General features: G+C 39.4%; 1 protein-coding gene across 16 annotated transcripts in view; it reads right to left on the bottom strand.

The window, feature by feature from the left end:
* Window positions 1–652: 652 nt before the first annotated feature.
* The window catches only part of SEMA6D (semaphorin 6D), a 607,719-nt gene continuing 588,848 nt past the window's right edge, over window positions 653–19,523 (bottom strand). For 3 of the 16 annotated variants that reach the window (XM_067029191.1, XM_067029193.1, XM_067029192.1), the window contains 18 exons: window positions 15,063–15,221; window positions 14,551–14,662; window positions 13,939–13,999; window positions 13,767–13,829; window positions 13,557–13,658; window positions 13,232–13,322; window positions 12,447–12,566; window positions 11,674–11,762; window positions 10,741–10,958; window positions 10,511–10,642; window positions 10,044–10,199; window positions 9,780–9,953; window positions 8,850–8,990; window positions 8,677–8,754; window positions 8,140–8,240; window positions 7,725–7,781; window positions 6,084–6,251; window positions 653–4,372 (listed from right to left, as the gene is read on the bottom strand). In XM_067029191.1, coding sequence (XP_066885292.1) covers window positions 3,084–4,372; window positions 6,084–6,251; window positions 7,725–7,781; window positions 8,140–8,240; window positions 8,677–8,754; window positions 8,850–8,990; window positions 9,780–9,953; window positions 10,044–10,199; window positions 10,511–10,642; window positions 10,741–10,958; window positions 11,674–11,762; window positions 12,447–12,566; window positions 13,232–13,322; window positions 13,557–13,658; window positions 13,767–13,829; window positions 13,939–13,999; window positions 14,551–14,662; window positions 15,063–15,171 — 3,261 coding nt within the window. In that variant the 5' untranslated portion in view covers window positions 15,172–15,221 and the 3' untranslated portion in view covers window positions 653–3,083. Of the gene's footprint in view, window positions 4,373–6,083; window positions 6,252–7,724; window positions 7,782–8,139; window positions 8,241–8,676; window positions 8,755–8,849; window positions 8,991–9,775; window positions 9,954–10,043; window positions 10,200–10,510; window positions 10,643–10,740; window positions 10,959–11,673; window positions 11,763–12,446; window positions 12,567–13,231; window positions 13,323–13,556; window positions 13,659–13,766; window positions 13,830–13,938; window positions 14,000–14,550; window positions 14,663–15,062; window positions 15,222–19,523 lie in introns of those variants that run through there. The other 13 variants (XM_067029203.1, XM_067029205.1, XM_067029204.1 and 10 more) reach the window with 10 other exon arrangements.

Raw genomic sequence — 19,523 nt, 5'->3', positions numbered from 1 at the left:
ATAGACCATAGACATGAAAGAGAATACAATGCTCAAGAAGCCCAGGGAGAAGCAAGGCTGAAGATACATTTCCCTTAATTGTCTCTTCCTTCATTCGTTTGTCTAAACCCAATGACAGCAGCCACTAACTCCTGCCATGCTAAGGAAAGAACTAAGTGGAATCATTACTTTACCTCCCATTTCCATATTTGAGGAACGTTATCTCTTACTACATTCTTATTCAATTGAAACAATGGAATTGAGAAATGCCCTATAGCAACTAGCAAGAAATGTTCACAGGAACCTGATTTACCAGCTATAATTTTAGACTAAAATATTAAAAATTTCACACGAGAACACAAATCATGAATTTTAAAAATGCCCGTTGAACTAGCGATACGTGGACAAGGTGAGCCACTGGGATGTTGGCCTGAAGCATTTGACTGTTGCTGTAGTACATACAGTTCATCTGGTTTTCTGAATTATATGTTTTTCAGGGGCTCTGCCCAGCCTTCCAAGATGAGAATGGTGGTGCAACCACGACCTGACGGCAAGTATTCCAGGTAAGAATATTTTGGTATATTTTAAAAGAAGCTCTCAAGGATGTTGATTGACTTAAAAATATTTTAAAAACACGATACCTTCCAGACCTCTTCAACATCAAGAGGCAGGATATAATGACTTGTATATTTTATTTTGACTTTACATGCGGTGTTAAAAACCCAAAGTACATATTATTTACACATCCACAATACAAGTTTACAAGATATCTATACATGTTAAAGTACTCTATAAAACAGTATAGAGCCACTTCACTTTAGGGTTACTTTTTATGCCGTACCATTAAAAAAGATACAATCTGTGTTTACCTTTGCACAAATGGATAAAGCATTTAAAAATTAAATTAACAGGATACAGACTAGATTTTATGTTAGAAATTTCAACATAAATACTGATAGAATTCACATTACAAACTACAAGGCAGCACAATGTTACAAAATGTTATCCGGGTTCACATAGAGTTACTGTTCCACTTTCCACACGCTGGGATTAATATTGGTAAGGTGAATTCAAACAGGTTTGTCAGCGATGGACTGAGTAGTGTTTATCGTTGGTTGGTTTAATTTATTATCAATCTGTAATACTTTAGTTTCAAAGCTGAAGTGTTTCAAGAACAGAAGTTTTAGCTTTTGAGCTTCCAGAGACCTCAGGGAATTGCGTTCTTTATTAAACAATATTCTCAAAGGAAAATAATAACTGCATCCGTATTCTACATTCTGCATAAAAATGCTCTGGTCTTCTGCAACCCATCTCCCCCAAGTAATAGATATCATCACAGGAAAACAGTTGAACTTATTTGTCTGACTAAGTCAGAAGCACTCCTCTACCTTGATACTTTCTAGATGAGGTTCAATAAACTGGTGTGCAGCATATTAACCGAAATCATCATCAGGGTTGCACATCATCAACTCTAAGTGGCTTCTGCAAAACTACAAATAAATGACTCTGTATGGTTTCCGCAGGTGTCACATTACCCAGGAAACCTCATTTGACTTCACATTATCACTGTTTCATCCTTAAGAAAGTAGGAGTGGAATGTTTATCGTGGCAAAGGATGTAATGCAGCTATTTGGATAGATTGTTTTACAATTAACTGTTATAGATTGTTGTTAGGATTTTTTAAAAGTCTTTTCAGGTGCTGGTTGAAAAACATTTACAACTGGCACTCAGTAAATAATGTGCTATACTGAAAACACTTGACATATTTGAGTACTTCTATCATTCTCATGAATAAGGCACAAAATGCACAGATTTAGGTAAACTCACATGTAATATGTACAGTATACTGTCATTACCTGCATGACTTAGGAGAAAATTCTCACATCACACAACATAGACAACATGATTGCATCACTGTTAGGTTTTCACAGACTGTTTCTGCTAAGCCAATTACAACCCTCTCATATCCCCTTCTTTGTCTTCTGTTTTTTTTTTGTGTGTGTGTGTGTGTGTGTGTGTGTGGTTTTTTTGTTTGTTTTATCTTGGGGTTAGAGGGAGTTAAAAGAAGAGGAATTTTACTACATGGGAGGAACCAAACACAATCAAAATAAAACCTCGTTAGTGTGTCCAAGGTTAAGTAGAGTGATTCGGGCTTGGATTCACAGTGGACAGGTGAATTTTACTACTGAATACTGGTGGATAAATCAAGGATACCTCTTATCATCTCCATCTCCTTAAGCTGGCAAGACTGTTATAGAAGTTTTAGTGAATAGCAGCACAAAATTACTTAGAACTCTTACATTCTGGCATTGGGTAACACGTAAGTCAAGTTAATCATTTTGACCGTCAAAATCAGCCTCGGCTTTCTTTCTTTCTCAAAGCTGAACCCAATGGACTGCTGTGGGAAGAAGTTATTGTCTCTTGTTCAGTCATGTGCGATGTAAACAACTCCATAGCACTAAAAGATGCAATGGGCACCTAAACAAATCCTAGTGGGGACAGAACACACGCACACACACACACACACACACGCACACGCAACACAGTTCCTTGGTGGCATGAAAAAAATGCCACACATAAAAAAATGCTACAGTTTGGGTCAAAGACTGAATTTTTAGCAAATTGTTTGGTAATCTACAACTTCTTTTCTTTGAGACATTACCATTGTTTTTTGACATTTGTGCAAGAGGCAAGGTGAATGCATACATATTAAAATGTTCACATTTAATGGGAAGACCACACAGAATGGCAGTCTAAGTTGAACCCATTTTCAAGTATTTGCTCACAGACAGATTCTTCTGAGCACTGTATCAGCTCTTTATACTGGTTACAGGTAGCCCCTCGGAGCCACATATCTCTTTAGTTTCAAACAAAAGAAATGGAATGACCAGCACCTTCCTTTGTTTTCAGGCAAGTACACAGAAGCCTTGCTGCAGTAGCTACGTATGGCAAGCTCTGATGTTGCCAAAGTTAGGAAGAGTTTCTTTGGCCACTTGGTTCTCTTAAAATACAAGCGAGTCTCTTGTCTTAAGATACCCTTACAACATCATCCTCTCAACAACATGGACAGGATAAAGCCACATGGGGAAGAGCACACTTGAGGACTAGTAAGTATATTTGTTCAGTGGTCTGACAGATGTGGTTTGGGGAACAAATGAAGGCTTTGGTGGTACGTCAGGTTTTAAGGACGGTGTCCTCTTTAGTCCCGTCCTGGGAAGGGTGCCATTACTGGTGTAGCTGCTCTGTCTGGAGAGGGAAGGCTGCAGATGAACACTCACCGGTGTTCCCTGAATATAGTCCACCTTCGCCCCTGCGGGGGTCGGCATGTAGCCTCCACGGTTCATACTAGGCTGTCTAGATAACAAAACACCATTTGGTGAACTTAAGTTTTTAGGCATAGCAGATATAGAGTGCCTCTGGGAGGAATTTTTATGATAACCCCTTTGTCTTTCCAGAGAAGTCATTGGGACGCCAGGAGTGGTGGGGACGTCCACTCGCTTGGTTGGGCTATTTCTGGGGAGAGTCGAGGGAGGAGAGTAGAGTGATGCCTCGCGGTTAGGGACCTTGGGCGGGACCTCAGACATAGGTCCCACGGGATCCAGCATTAGGGTCTGGTGGGCCATTTGGATGTCTCCCATGATGGCTTTGGGGTTACTATTTGGGTCATTTAGATGCTTCAGGAGATCGTTGAGGGTATTTCTGGAATCCACAGAACGCCGGTGATCTCTTTTACTGGATGACTTTGTAAGAGGGTGGTCAATGTTTTGAAGTTTCTTTTCAGCTTTGTGAGCATTGGAGTTTGAGAAAGATGTGTTGTAGTCATGGGTAGCATTAGGAAGGACAATGGCACTGGGGATATGTCCATGACTTAGTGGGGAATGGGGTGGAGGACTAGAAGGAAAAAACTGGGGGGTTTCTTTCCTTGAAGCCCCATGGTTGTGGGCCTTGTCTGAGTGGCTCTTCATGGCCTGCAGGGTCTTCTGGTGAAGCACAGGTGTAGACTCAGGTGTCGGGAGAGCAGCCAGCTCGGGAGGTTGGCCTCGATGGTCCATGACCATGCATTTCGTATCTCCATTGGGTGGCAGCTCTTTCCGACTGGTCAGCAGGTTACTATACAATTTGGGAGAATCTATATTCTGTTGATATTCCTTGACTGGGCTGTCAAAGAGACCATTCAGCTTGGCAAAACTTCCACTGGAGTCTGTGCACGACTGGGCAGATTCTGCATCTTTATGGATCTTTCTGTTTTTCCGAACAAACATGTCACGATAGCAGTATACTGCCACACCTGCAATGAATGCACCCAAAACAAAAGCTGCAAAGACACAGGTGATGAGGACATTCATGTGGACCATCTGGTTGGACTCTCCAGATTGGACTTCCCATCGTACACCTGCAACAGACACACAGGAAAAGAGTCTGAGTGAGGAGCTTCTTTAAAACAATATTAGCCAGCAAATGGTTCCCATTGAACCAAGACTACCTTCACATGGTCCATATGCTTAGCTTGGAGGGTGAGATGGACTCCAAAATTCCATATTTTTTTCTTGAATCCCAATAGGATCCCCAGAGACATTTATGATTGCTACAAATACCAAGATAACTCTAATCTTCCACTGATCTGTATTTGTCTTTTCCCCTCCAATCCCTCTTAAATAGTTGTTACATAACATTCAAAAATTTAAGAGTTTCTACCTAAAAATTAGAGCTAGAAAGTGTATATCTTCTAAGTGGCCCATTTTGAACTCATAAAATATTTTTTTCTCATGATTTTCTCTTAATTCATAAATCAGGATTAAAGGGCAGCTACTGGGATTAGGGAAATGTATGAATTGGCATAAATATATATTTTGCTAATACAATTATGCTATCTTAATTAGAATGAAAGTATATAGTTCGTTCACAAACTAAAAGCATCTGCTTGGTCACTGTTAGCTACAAATATAGCCTTTCATGTTTACTTTGATTTTTTTTTTCATTCCATCTTGGAGTGAAGCACTCTTGAATTGCCTGCTATGAAAGAAATCCAGACAGTCTAAGGAAATATACTATTTTAAGTTATATTATCCAATTGTCTTAAGATATTTAAGAAATATTTAAATTAGACTAGAAGAAGAAGAGTGAATTAGTTTATAATTATTGGGATTTTTAATGCAACCACAGACATCTAGACATGTTAGTTTAAGAGGTATCCAAGTCTGTTACATGCTACAAGCACAGCTATCCCAGAGTAATGTTAAGTCAGAGTGATTTGAAGATTCTGTTTCTCTAGGTTAGTACTAAGGCCTTTGAACATTAGTTGTTTTTAACCAATGCTGAGGGCTGTGGAATTCAGTGGCATTGTGAAAGACAAAGAAAGAAATGTAGAGAGAAATGGAATTACTAAAGAAAATAAAAGAGGAAGAATGATTATAAAATTGTTTACAATGAAAACAAATAAAACCAAAATCAACCGATGTAAATCATAAATGACAATGCACTGCTATAAAAACTGATTGGAAACCTGATACCACAGTTTAGTAAGCACTAAAGAATAGATTTTTTCCCAGAGTGATCTGTCTAACAAGGTAACTCAGCAGACAGCTCTTTGATAAATGCTTCTATTATGGGCTGAAAATGATAGTTACAGACAAGCACTCTGTTAGGTTTCAGTGCTTGTGGCATTCAAACAACTTCCCGCCTCCCATACTTTTCAGATTGCATTGTAAATTGCAGCTAAACAAAAGTCTGGGAAAAGCTCCTCAACAAAACATCCGATATCAGGATATTTGCAATTAATGAGTTTTGTTTTTAGATATCGCTGGGGTGACCCTCGGAATTCTCTAATACCCAGCAGAGTGTAGCTTTTTCAGACAGAAGCCAACACGGATTAGATTGTCTGAGTGGCTGTTTTACCAACTCCTTCTTCAACAGCTTTCCACCTCTTTCATCTGCTAAGGAATGCACACTCCATGTAACCACAGAAAACCGGTGTGACTGTGGCCAGTGGCGGCGATGGTAACAACAGAGGCAGCTCCGTCTGGCTTCACCTCCACACGTTCCTCAGAGATATTAGGAATCAGGTTTCCACTCAGTGAGAGATGAGTTCCCTGGTGAGGCCTTACCCTTTGGGATACCTGATAAAGGATCAGTAAAATCAGAAGTGTTTGGGTCATCTTGAACTACAAATTTCCGGGAGCTGGTCAGTTTAGGTCTCCAGGTATCAATCACTTTAGGTGTAATTTCTGGGATACTTGCCATTGTGGTAACAGAAGATGAAGATACCTCCATGTCTGTGGTGGCAAACAGATTTTTATTAACATGGGTAGTGACAGCGGATTGCTTCTGACTGGTCTGTTGTATTTTCAAGTAAAGTTTAAGCAAATTTTATGAGAAAGCCTGTTCTAGGATTTCATAAAAACACATCCAAGGAGATTATACCAAATCCTTTTCTTGCAAGGGAAAAATATAAGCTAAAAATGAACAATAAAGACATATTAAGCAGATTTAGAACTTGAAGACACTGAAGCCTCTGCGGTGATTAATGTTACTCATGGAAAAGATACGATGAATCCCAAAGACTAATTGCTAGTTTCTCATCCTTTTGTGAGACAACATCACTTCTTTTAGTGTATATATTTTTAAAAGCATTTTCATAGATGGTTGGAAACTGTATTGCCTTCACTGGGGAGCCTACAGTGTAACGTCATCCGAAAACACCTGATTAGGTCTGCATAAACACTTGATTTTAGACCTGACAAAGAGGCTGTCCTGCTTTACCACAGCCATCTCGTCTATCTGTAGATTACTGACTGCACTGAGGGCTCACCATCCATGGTAAAGCACTGAAGCAGGGATGAACCTTGTCCGTGCCTTCCACAATGCTTGGGGAGTTTCTTCCAAAGAGTTAGCAGCAACTCATGCAAAAGCAATGGCATTTACAAGCTGAATAAGGATGTTCTGATACACAAGATCTTCCATCCTTTTCTCCCCTCCGAGGAATGAAACTGCTGGTAAGTTTTAGAACCAGCAACAGGATCGGGAGTAACTTAACCTCTTAGCGTGTCTATTACTGATTTCTGCCAAGTAGATTTTCCCTCAGAATGTAAGCATATGATCTTATGTTAAACCCCTGGAGACCCCAATTCAGACTGGTGCAACGGTCACAGATGAAGACTTCAAAATGGATGCAGACAAGAGGGGCACAGGGTGCCCAGTGAACATCTTAATACATCAGAAACCAGCTTCATTCGATGGGAACCTTTTTCACACCACTGAGACCACAACATTCAAAGGTTTCTGGGATTACCACAAACCATTCAGAAAAGATCTCTCAGATTTATAAATACACATTTTGGGGAAATGTGTATTTGTTTACTAGGTCTTAGGAAAGGTGAGGAGAGAAGGGGTAAATAATGAAATTCTGCCATCCATTAAATACAGATGGCCAGAGAGGGAACATTCACAATGCACAGGGTGAGAGAGAAGAAAGCTTGGGTGGACGGGCGTGCAGCTGGAATGCAGCCTATGTTAATCCATTGGATTTTTCTTAAAGGATGTGCCTTGGTCAATGATGGGCTGTTAACATGCTACACAGGGTGAAGTGCTGAATAAGAAAAAGTCTTTCGGACCATCAGGGGGGTTATGAGTCAAAGCACAAAAATGAAGGGCTGCCAAACTGTGCAAAAGGAGGGGAGAAGGGGCTGAAAGTGCTGAACTGAAGGAAAGAAAAGGTTGTTAATTCAAAAAAATTAAAAAAAACTAACCAGATGTTGGACCTCCAAATATTTTGTAATCTGGTGTAGTTGAAGTAGGCAAAATTTCTAAAAGAATTAAAGGAACAAGTAATCAGTAAAAAGTAACCAAAAGAAAGCAAAAATTTACGAATTCCAATTAAGTCAAAAAGTCAAAAGAAAGGACTATAAATTGAAAGATTAACCTACTGCTTAGACTACCTTTCTCTAGATTTCCTACAAGATTGTAAATGGTGAAGGAAAAAAAAAAGTAAGATTCTTCTCTAATGTATCCCCATGACCAAACAGCTCAGCTTTTGTGAAGTTTAAGTTAAATGCTAGGTGGCATGTGTCCTGAGTCATTATAAAAGGCTGATTGTAAAATAATGTTCACGTGCAAATGTGGTCAAAAAGAAGCACCAGGAGGGAAAGGAAGATTTGGTCTTACCATGGCAGTCTCCCAGATGGGCTGTGTTGCCATATTCCGTGTCCTGTTCAAATCCTCCAGCGCTGTGGTTATGGAAAGCAAAGAAGTCTTCAGTTAACAGCCTTCATAGGAAGACAAGTGACAACCAGAGCAGAACCAAGAACACAGACGGATTAGTATGAATGAGCAGACAGGAAAAAAAAGGACATTGCAACATAGCTTGCTAAAATTAGTATTTCTATTAAACATTTGGTAACTAGAATGTTTAAGAGAGCAGAAGAGAATTGGTTCTTTCTCTCCATCCATTTCCCATAGGTATTTCACTGTCTACAATCTCCTTTCCCTCTCACAGCTCCAGATTTTATTTTTTTCCTTCTCCCATACAAAACAAACAAACAAAAAACAAAAACAGAAAAAAGGAGAGAAAGAAAGAAAAGGAAAGCAAAAAAGAAAGGTAGCATTATTGGAAGTTTTCTAAAATGTCTAGCTTTAGAGTCCCTGGAGAAGATAGAAGCACATCTGGAGAAGATCTCAGCTAATGTGACAAAGTATACTTACAGCATCCCTGGGGTCACTTCACCACAGGCCCCTGGGCTTAACCAGCCACAGTATGGGTCTCGAGATGCAATACAAGACCTGTATAAAACCAAACAGAACGTAACTTGAATTTTCTCATCATCAAAGGTAATGATGCTGTAAGACCCAGGATAAGGAAAGAAACATCAGCCTACTTTTTACATGATCCATAACGCTCACAGCGACTGAGGGGGATGCGGATAACACAGCTAGAGAACGCCACATATAAAGCATGATGATCTTTATCCAACTGGAGGGAGATGACCTTTCTGTCCTCCTCATTCTCAGCATTGCACCTATATTGTGGGAGACATTTTGAAGCTATATGTTTAGTAAGTCAAGAGCTACAGGAACTATACGAGGCAAGTGAGGTTGGGTTTTTGCAATCATTGAGAGCTGGGGAGATATTAAGGAATACTCTCAGTAGCAAACCAGGCAAGCACGTAGTTTAGGAAGTAATAATTATGTGATTCATCTTCTACTGCTCTGCATGGCTGGTTTAATTTCAGGCTGGACAAAGGGTTTTTTAAAGATTGGCTTCCTGTTCTGATGATCGAAGGGAATTGCATTTGTGAAGAGCATGTTAGACTATAGGGAAGAAAAAGGATAATGTTTTAATGCATTTAAATCTTCCTGTGCTAGATGTTTCTGGATCTCTCCTTAGTCTTCTTTGCTCCATTTCTCTCATCTATTTCTTGTTTGTTTTAATGGTCCACATAATTTTTTATATCAGTGGTTAGAAGAATTATGGTGTACTGTGTGTGTGTGTTTGCAATCAACTGTCTGCTCCATGTAGCATCCTGAAATATATCTGCAAGGTAAGAGGGTCGTGGTAAAATATTCTCATTTTCCATAGGTGACAAACAAGGGCTGAATTATTTTTAAACTCATCACTGTCCACCCTCCAAGCCCTAGTGGACTCAGGAAAACAACAAACCCGGGTTTTATTTCAGTGAGGGAAAAAAACCAAACCAAAACAAAACACTAATATGCCAAACCACTGCTAATTTAGAGGGCTGAAAGGAAATGACTAGATGAAACACACACTGGAAGTACTAAAAAGTGTTCTCGTAAAATATACCTACTTTGCCTGGTTGTACGCTTCAATCTCTTCCAGTAACACGCTGTCATTCAAAGAGAAAGGACTGGTCTTTGCCAAAACTTTAAGTACCATTCCAGCTTCCGAGCCAACAAAGATGACTGTGTAGTTCTGGTGGGGTCCAGCAGAATGGTCAACGGCAATGGCCGTCAGTCTGTACCTGCCAGAGGAGGGGAGCCAGGTCAGGGGGCGGGCAACAGGAGGGGAATCTATTGGATGGGAGAGGGCCCGTGTTTCTGCACAGTCTTACCTGATCCGAGTCTTTGTGAACCAGGGCTCGTCGGCAATGGGTGGGACGGCAGAGTCCATCAGGGGGTGGGATTTAATGAATGACAGGGTTTCATCAGGGAAATCGATGGAGGTTTTATAAGCTTCGGCAAGCCCATGCTTTGCACAACAGCCAGGCCTGAAAGGAAAATAGTGTGTTTTGTCCCCCCTCACAATTTGTGTCTAGGGATTAAGTGTCCATTCTGGAAGTAGAGGTCAAGAGAGAAAGGAGAGTGAGCCAAACCAGAGGAGAGATGCTATTTCCCTGAACTCTGCGGGCTCTCCATATTCAGGCTCTCAGAGTCATATTCACTGACTTTCTGTCTGTAGTGCTGCACAGGGACCCTTCCTGGAGTGAGAGGTTGGCCCAGCTGCTCTCTGAGGATGGATGCTTCCCGTGACCAGAGGGTTTTGTCAAAGACGAAAATCCTCTCCGTTTTTTTTTCTTACCTTGGCTTTGGTACTTTGTCTTCAGGGACTGCTGTCCAAACAGAATCTGGAGTTTTCTGTTCTTTAAACCGTCCTCTGAATACTTTTTCAATGTCATCCATGCTAAATGCACAGACTGCAGAACCAGGAATGCTGAAAAAGAGGAACAGCATCAGGAGACAATGGGCCTGTTCTCGGTTCCCACAAGCGAGATAGGAAGGCCTTTTGAAGTGCCAGGGATCTGTTCTCACCTGTTGAGCTGTGTGGTAAACACCCCGACCACAGTGGGGATGCCATTGATTTGTATTATGTCTGTGACAGACTGCAGAACATCAAAGTAGAAAAATGAATCTCCGGGGACAGAACAGTTAAGCCGAGCCTTCAGAAATGAAGTCCAGTGTTTCTCCAGGACCCGCTGGGAGCCACCCATGTCGTTTTTACATATGCGGGCCACACGGGAATATACAGCCTGCCCATGGGACAAAAGCAAAGCAACGGGGTTATGAGCATGGAGGACGAACAGGAACAAAAAGCTGCCAGATAAGGGAGGGATGAAACATGCTAAAGATACATGTGGTTCAAAAGACCCCAGCAGCCTTCTCTCTAGGGATCTGTATAGTAAGAATGTAAACTAGATTTATCTGTGAGAAAAAAGGGCCATTTTCCTGCTCTGCCAAACAAGCTCCATAAGAAGTGAGCTATCGAATGGTCTGGCTGAATGGAAACCATTCCCGTACTTTGTCCCCCACTTAGCTTCTCATATTGTTAACAAAATGCACCATCCTTAAACCTGGCATAGAAGGGGCCGCAATATTTTAGAATCATATGGGCTTGTACTGAAGTATTCAACATTGAACAGGGGCCCTTACTTTCCATCCTGCCTTTTGATACTGAGAAAGAATAGCTATCAATAGATTTCTAAAGAGTTAAAGAAGCATCCACAGCTCAAGGGAGCCTGCGGAACATTCTCTGTAGTAACAGAAAAAAAAAAAAGAAATCTCAAGGCCCAAGGCTGCTGTTCCCACTCTGGCCATTGTGCAGGTATTTCACAGCAATTATTCTCAGGATAAGCAACTCACCTCTCTGCACTTGCCCCTAAATGCTTTGAGTGCTGGAAAATATGCAAAGACTTTACCAAAGTGGGCTCAATCCCATGTAGTATGAGTGCACAATCATATACTTGCCTTGCCCAAATTATTATGTTCTACAGCAATTTCTCGAAAGAAGAAATAGACATAGTTTCCATATTCTATGGCATGAAGAAAGTGTGGCTCTGAAAGAGAAATTGAAAACAAACTGGTTCCTAAAGGATAATTCAGTTAGTATCAGACCCTGACTGCCAGGCATGACTGACAGATGTCACATTGCTACATTCAAGCCAAGAACTCTCCTTGGCCAGCGAGTCTGTGGAGTCCCAGTATGGGTGTGTTGAAGCTTCAGGGAACCCAGAGTCTTTAATGTTAGCTAATGGACTAGAAAAAGCCTACAGGGAAATGAACTACAACAAAGGTCTTTGTTTCAACAGATTTATTCATTAACCTGTAGTTAACTAGGGAAGGAAACTTCTTACGTTGAAAATAAAAAAATCTTGATTTCTAGACTCCAAAGATCAAAATAACTCTGCAGATACGAACTAATGATTCCCAGGGTTAACTTTCCAGGGTAGGTTGATGGAAGTGGGCAAGGATTATTACATGCATTTAGAGTTAGGCAAATGGCACACAGAATTTAGATCTTTTTTTTGAGGTCACCTAGGATAAAAATCTACTTTCCTGACATGGCTACTGGTCTCCTCATCCCCCATTAATGCTCCCGTTCACAACCAAGGCAGCTTGTACTTGGCTCTAAATAAACAATATAAGGTCATGCACTGAATTTCCTGATGCCCAGGTCTCCTGTTCCCACTCAGCTATGTTACTTCCCTTGGTGATCTCACAAAGCTGTTCTTCAAAGATACCTTTGATCCACTTGGAATCATATTTTATAGTACGAAGGGCAGATCCATCGCCCATGCTTCGATAAATAACAGCATCACTGGCCAAGAAGTCAGCCACTGTGGCAGAATACAGCTTCCCATCTGAAACCAAAGTTATAATTTAGATAGAATAGCCATAATTATCCTAAGTGTGTTATCTTACATAGTGTATTATATCCTTTGGAGTGATTTCACCTACACTATTGCTACATATACAAATAAATCTAAACCCGATGCTCATAATCAACCTGTGACAGGTTGACCCATGGTATTATCTAAGTTTACAGATGAGGGATCGAAGCATCAGAAAGTTAAGCTGGGGCTTCCCTGGTGGCGCAGTGGTTGGGGGTCCGCCTGCCGATGCAGGGGACACGGGTTCGTGCCCCGGTCCGGGAAGATCCCACATGCCGCGGAGCGGCTGGGCCCGTGAGCCACGGCCGCTGAGCCTGCGCGTCAGAGCCTGTGCTCCACAACGGGAGAGGCCACAACAGTGAGAGGCTCGCGTACCGCAAAAAAAAAAAAAAAAAAAAAAGTTAAGCAACTTATTCAGGGTCACTGGCCTAGTTAACAACAGAGCCAACTGTCAGAATACTTATAATATGCTCACTTTTAATTCCTCTTTTTTGAAAACTAGTTCATAGCTTTTAGTCTTTGAAACACCTGTGTCAAGGTAGCTATCCTAGTTATGAGCTATTTTCTTCCTTTAAATTCCTTTTGCACCTTCAATGTCATTATTCATTTATATTCATTACACTAAAGAATCTTACCAGCAAAAAGGGCAACATTGGTTTGTCTGGCATCAAATGGGCACCTTGCCAAGCCACTAATTTCTTCCCCATCATACTCTAAGGTATTCAACTACAAAAGAAAAATAAATAGCTAGTGTCATATCTGTTCAATGTACATGTTTGAAGGCAATACTGCTTTATTTGCACTGAAATTCTATGGGAAGAATTCTGTCTTTATTCCTCCATAGCATTAGAGATAAAACAAATTACTGGGTCTATAGGAGAAAGGATTTGACACTAACGACATTCCAGTAAAGGAAGAAAAGTTGATTTTAAAAAAGCACATTGTATAAAATATACTTACCCTATAGTATCTACACATGGGATTAAAAGCATTGGTGCCACAAACAAAAACCATCTCATCGTTTCTCGGAACAAATACTTTAATAAAGTTGTGGCATTCATCCTAAAGAAAGTAACAATTACATTAACATTAGACATTCCATATGCTTACACTGTGGGCTCAAGCCCCCATAGAGACTCAATCTAGTAGGCACTTGTTTGTTTCACTTACTTTATGTTTGCCTTTCATAGCACAGTTTTCTCGATCCTGTTGTCTTGACCGCCATGTCAGTTTCTGTATCAATCAAGCAAACCACAGTTCAATATTTTAAATATTGAGGGGAGAGGGACATTACCCAAGTTCTGAGGGAATGCAAATAAATTTGCCAACTACACTTGCTCACCTTGTTTGGTATTACTTCTGTTTTGGGGATTTCATTTAAGTTTACTGTATAAACTTGATCCCTGTTGGAAACAAGGCAGTAAGTCATATCATGTGAATACATAAAAATGTTAAGCTGATTCTTATTTTATTTTTACAGATCTGCTTTTATTGTGTTTTAGAGATCATTTGGATTTTCTCTGTCTCCAACAAAGTCAACAAAGAGTGCTTTTTCCTTAGTAAGTTGCTTTTATATATCACTGTGGTTAGGGAGCAAAGAAAGTTCTTCAGGCATGGGTCAAACTGCTACTTGGTATTAGCACAGACATACTTCTAATGTTTGCTTGAATAATTCCAAGTTAAAAAAGAATAAAGAATGATTTTTTTCTGCTGCTGCTTTAGGAATAAAGAATGGTGTATGATTTCTTGATGGCAGTAATAAAATAAGACTGCTAAAAGTTTTTGCTATATTTTGTTCCTGGTACACAACACTGACTCTTCCAGGTGAATATTTTTGACTACTTGCAAGTTTTGATCACAATCACATATTAGTTTTTCATGAACTAGACACATTAATGCAAGCACCACAAGAGAAAAGAATTTTAATCTAATAAACCAACGAGAGGAAAATTACCTGCCAGCAATATAAAGTGTGTCTCGAATTTTCAACATCAGCTGAAAGTCCAGCCTATGCTGTGATTCATTGCCTGAAGGGCGTCCTCTAAAAACCGGATATTGCCTTGAATCTGCAAGTAAAAATGGGCTAAACCATCAGTCAGGATTACGGAGCTGAAGAATTGATATACAGCATTGATTAGCTGTATATACTAGTTGTAAAAGGGTTTTAACTAAATTCCCCTCTTAAGGTCTTGAATATGAATGAATAAAGGACAGTGAATGTCAGCAAATGGTCTTTTTCTTTTAACTGAAAACATATAACCTCTATATGGGTTGCTTTAGAAAAGCACCTAACTAAACTGTCCCATTTTCTCCAGACACTTGGAAATGATTATGGATAAATTAGTACGTAAAACATTATAAAGACATAAAACTCTCTCTCTCTTTCTAAAAATGAATATGCTTAGAAAAATCAAAACCCAAAAGGCTTCCTTCTTAGAAAAGGAGAATGTTCTTTAGATTACTTACAGTGATAGTCAACAGTATTAAGGGGTTCATCGTCTTCAGGAAAGCTGACTGCTCTCAACTGGGAAATCATCAGAAGCAGCATGTAGGCACAAAGCAGGAAGAACCTCATGGTGGGCCAAGATGAAATCAGAGCAGCCCCTCCTCAGAAATCCCACTTAGCTATGGGAAAACAGAAATAGTTTGGAAAGATCTCTATGCTGTGATGAAACTGTTTTGTCATTTGCAATCAGCTCAATTTTCACCACCAGCTCTCCAATGCCCCCTCCCATCAGAAAGATGGCAGTGGTGGAGGAGGTATCTCTGAAAACACAGGCCAAAGATGGAATCATGCCAAGTCTGATTAAAGCATCTGGTGAGCATATTGAAATTTTAGGCCAATTTGCAAGAGTTTTTGAGGTAACTACATATGTTATCACAGCAAAATCACCAGAACCACAAACAGAAATGCTGGTTGCTGATAAGAACATGGGCAAAGTTGGGATTAGAATTTTAATTAAACTCCAGTCTGCTTCCCTTCCCCCATCCCTGAAATAAATCCAGTACAAATCATCTCTGCCCCCTCCCCTGTAAAATGCCCAGGCTGCCTTGAGAGTATCCAAGGAGCTGATAGTCCTGTTACCCCTCACAGCCCCTTGAGGCTTGCCAAATTCCCAGCATTATTTAAGCCCTACCCCTAAATTCTTAAGTAGAACAGTTCCCTAAGCTTAGAAAGAACAACATGAAAGTAATGACATGAATGACCTTGAATGAGGGTGGAAGAGAATTAAAAGAAATGAAATGATTTCATGATCAATCAATCAAGCAGAGAAGGGGCCAGGATGAAGCAGCACAGCTGACACCAGATGACTGGGGAAGCCTATATTTTTACATAAAACCATTTGGACACAAACCAATTCCCTAAGTATGCCTGTCCTCTTAGCTTTATTAAGCTTTAGAGACATACAGGGCCTTAGGGACCATCTAGTTCAACCCCCTCATTTTTCAGATAAGAAAACTAAGACCTAGAAAGACGAAGGGACTCGCTGAATTTCATGGAGCTACTTAGGGGAAGATCAGAGTCCAGACTCACATCACCTGAGTCCCCCATCCAGGCCCTTTTCATCAAATTAGATAATGAAATTAAATGGCTGGGTTTTTTTTTTTCTTAGAAAATATAGCACTCCAAAAAAATCTTTCGGGGGGGTAATGAATACACTCATTATCTTTACTGAAGGGATGTTTCATAGGTGTAGGCATATGTTAAATTTTAACATGTTGTACAACTACATATGTGCAGTATATTGTATGTCAGTATCTCAACACAGCTTATAGTGTTAATTGTAAAATATTAGCTGCAAAAATCTTTAAATGTTATTAATTTATTAGAAAAATAAATTAAGGACCTACTGGGCCAATGGGTATGTCTGTGAAACTGTAAAACCTCTGCTTTGCAACAATATCACTCCTTCTTCAACAGAAACTGTCACTTATAGATACTATACTGAACAGTAAAACATTTAGCTTTAGCCTCAATCTCATATATCTAAGAACTTTAGGTGTGATCATGAGAATCACTTCAAATTCTGGGGGAGTACAACCGTTCAACTAAGTACTTACCATGCCTCTTTCATCTTCTTAATGTCAAAAACACAGATGCACACACATGCATTCTATACAACACTCTCAGTATTTGTCTTTCTAACTAGAGTAGAAGCCAAGTATGTATATGTGGAATTTAGAATCCTAGTTTTTCAAAAAGAGAGAAAAATATTGCAATACGATTTTTCTCAATGGACAACTAATCCAGCAGTAAGTTAACACACTTAAAATACTATATCGCTTATATGTGGAATCTAAAAAAATGGTACAAATGAACCTATTTACAAAAGAGAAATAGAGTCACAGATATAGAAAACAAACTTACAGTTACCAAGGGGGAAGGGGGACTAAATTGGGAGATTGGGATTGACATATACACACTACTATATATAAAATAGATAACTAATAAGAACCTACTATATAGGACAGGGAACCCTACTCAGTACTCTAATGACTTATATGGAAATAGAATCTAAAAAAGAGTGGCTATATGTTTATGTATATGTATAACTGATTCACCTTGCTGTACAGCAGAAACTAACACAACATTGTAAATCAACTATACTCCAATAAAAATTAATTAAAAAAAAAAAAAAAAAAAAAAAAAACCTGGAGGGTTTTTGGAAAAAAGCCTGCAAAAAAGCCTGGAGGACTGGGCCTTGCGGCAGCATCATTCTATACTCTAGTTGAAAGAGTGTGGACTTTGGTGGCAATGGGACTGGGGCTTGAATGGAACTCCACCACTCACCAGCTAATTGACCTGGGAAAGGTTCTTCGATCTCTCTTAGCATTAATTTCTAAAAGAACTAAAAGCTTGGCACCTACAGCTTCTCAGCAAAGTTAATCTTCCTTGCCCACTTCCTACAGGACACCATGTATATGACCAGGTTGACCTTAAGAATATGAGCAAAGTCCGGGAAAAAGATATCCTAAAATATTAAAGCTATTTGGCCAGTTTTTTTCCCACAAGTGGATAGTCAGTTTAAAATACGAAATGACTGCTTTTAGAATAAATTTTACAACTTGAGCCTATTTATCAAACCTAGAAAAAAAGTAAAAAGCAATCACTAACAATCCTACCATCTCAACCCAACAACCGTAATGATTTCATTCTAATCTTCTTGCCACACACACATATTTTCAATCATGACAAAATGACCTCTTTCAATCTACCATTTTTCCTGAAGCAGCGTCTTCCTGTCTTGCTTTTCCACAGTGTTTTCCCATTTATAAAGACCCTAAAGAAGATGTGGTATATATACATATACCACATATATATGTATACAATGGAATATTACTCAGCCATAAAAAAGTGAAATAATGCCATCTGCAGCAAAATGGATGGACCTAGAGATTATCATTAAGTCAGACAGAGAAAAACAAATATCATATGATATTGCTTATATGTGAAATCTATAAAAAAAAGATACAAATGAACTTATCTACAAAACAGAAATAGACCCACAGACATAGAAAACAAACTTATGGTTACCAAAGGGGAAAGGGGGGGATAAATTAGGAGTTTGGGATTAACATATACACACTACTATATATATAAATAAACAACAAGGACCTACTATATAGCAGAGGGAAGTATACTCAATATTTTGTAATAATCTATAAAGGAAAAGAATCTGAAAAGGAATATATATATATATATATATATATATATATGTATAAGTGAATCACTCTGCTGTTCACCTGAAACTAACACAATATTTGTAAATCAACTATACTTCAATAATAATTTTTAAAAAGACCCTAGACATTGAAGCAGTGTAAAAATATGAAATATTGCCCTAGGAATTAAATTCTGTTATTACATCAATCCCAAACTGGATGTTTCTGCTGGGTTTCAGAGGAAAAAACCAGAAACACCAATGAATCCTAAAGAAACACAGAAATATCTGCATGAACCCAAGAAGGTAGTTCTGTGAATCTTTCTCCACTAGGACAGGTAACTGAACGGTTCACATTATGTGGGCAGAGCTTCCATGCCCCAGACAGCAAGGCAGGGAGGGGCCCTCACCCAGAAGAGTGTCTTTCACAGCTGTGATTCCAGCATTGAGATTGACGGTGGAATCACTGCTGACTCACTGGTAAGCACCAAGCTGCTGGCTAAGCCATCATTTCCTGTAACTCATTCATCTGACACTGCAGAAAGCAATTTCTCCCTATACCCCACCCCTCACCAATCTCATCCTCCAAAAATAAAACCCCACCACTAATTACTTCCTGTCCCTGCATAAAGCTTTATTTAAAAAATTACTCTCAGATTTGCCACAGAACTTATAAATGGAAGCATTTAATGTAAAAACATATATCAAAGCAAAGCTGAGTAGGGGAGGTAAGAATCTGGAAATACCCAAGAAAAATGTACCAGGAAGGAGATTTATTTGCATGTAAACCCCTCAGAATACTTTGTTCTCACCTTATTTAAGGAAGTATCCCAGGATTCCAGGGCTCGGTGAAATCATCAAACCAGTTATGTGGAATGAAGGCAAGACATGAGGTAGGACAAAATGTTGGAAAAGAACCTAGACCTTGAGGTTAGAAAGATCTGAGTACAAACTTGCTTGTGCCATTGACTTCCTGGCTCTGGAACCTTGTTTAAGGTGAATTAACCCTTTAAACATGTTTCCTCATGTGTAAAATAGGGATAACTACCTTTACTACCTCATAGGTTCTTCTGGGGATTAAATGAGATAATCTATACAAAACATCTAACGCAGAACCTGGCCTATGATAAATCTCTAGTAAATCTTACTGAATATTATCATGACTATTATTGTTAGATCTTATGGTGCAAAAGGGCCAAAAAAATAGATATGTTTACTCTTTTATTTTGTACAGCTATTTATTTACAACTGTTTATATACATCA

This window comes from Kogia breviceps, chromosome 3 (assembly GCF_026419965.1).
Source record: "Kogia breviceps isolate mKogBre1 chromosome 3, mKogBre1 haplotype 1, whole genome shotgun sequence".
In the NCBI taxonomy this organism is placed as follows: Eukaryota; Metazoa; Chordata; class Mammalia; order Artiodactyla; family Physeteridae; genus Kogia; species Kogia breviceps.
The sequence above is the reverse complement of the archived record's forward strand: the minus strand, read 5'-3'. Positions and strand labels throughout refer to the sequence as shown.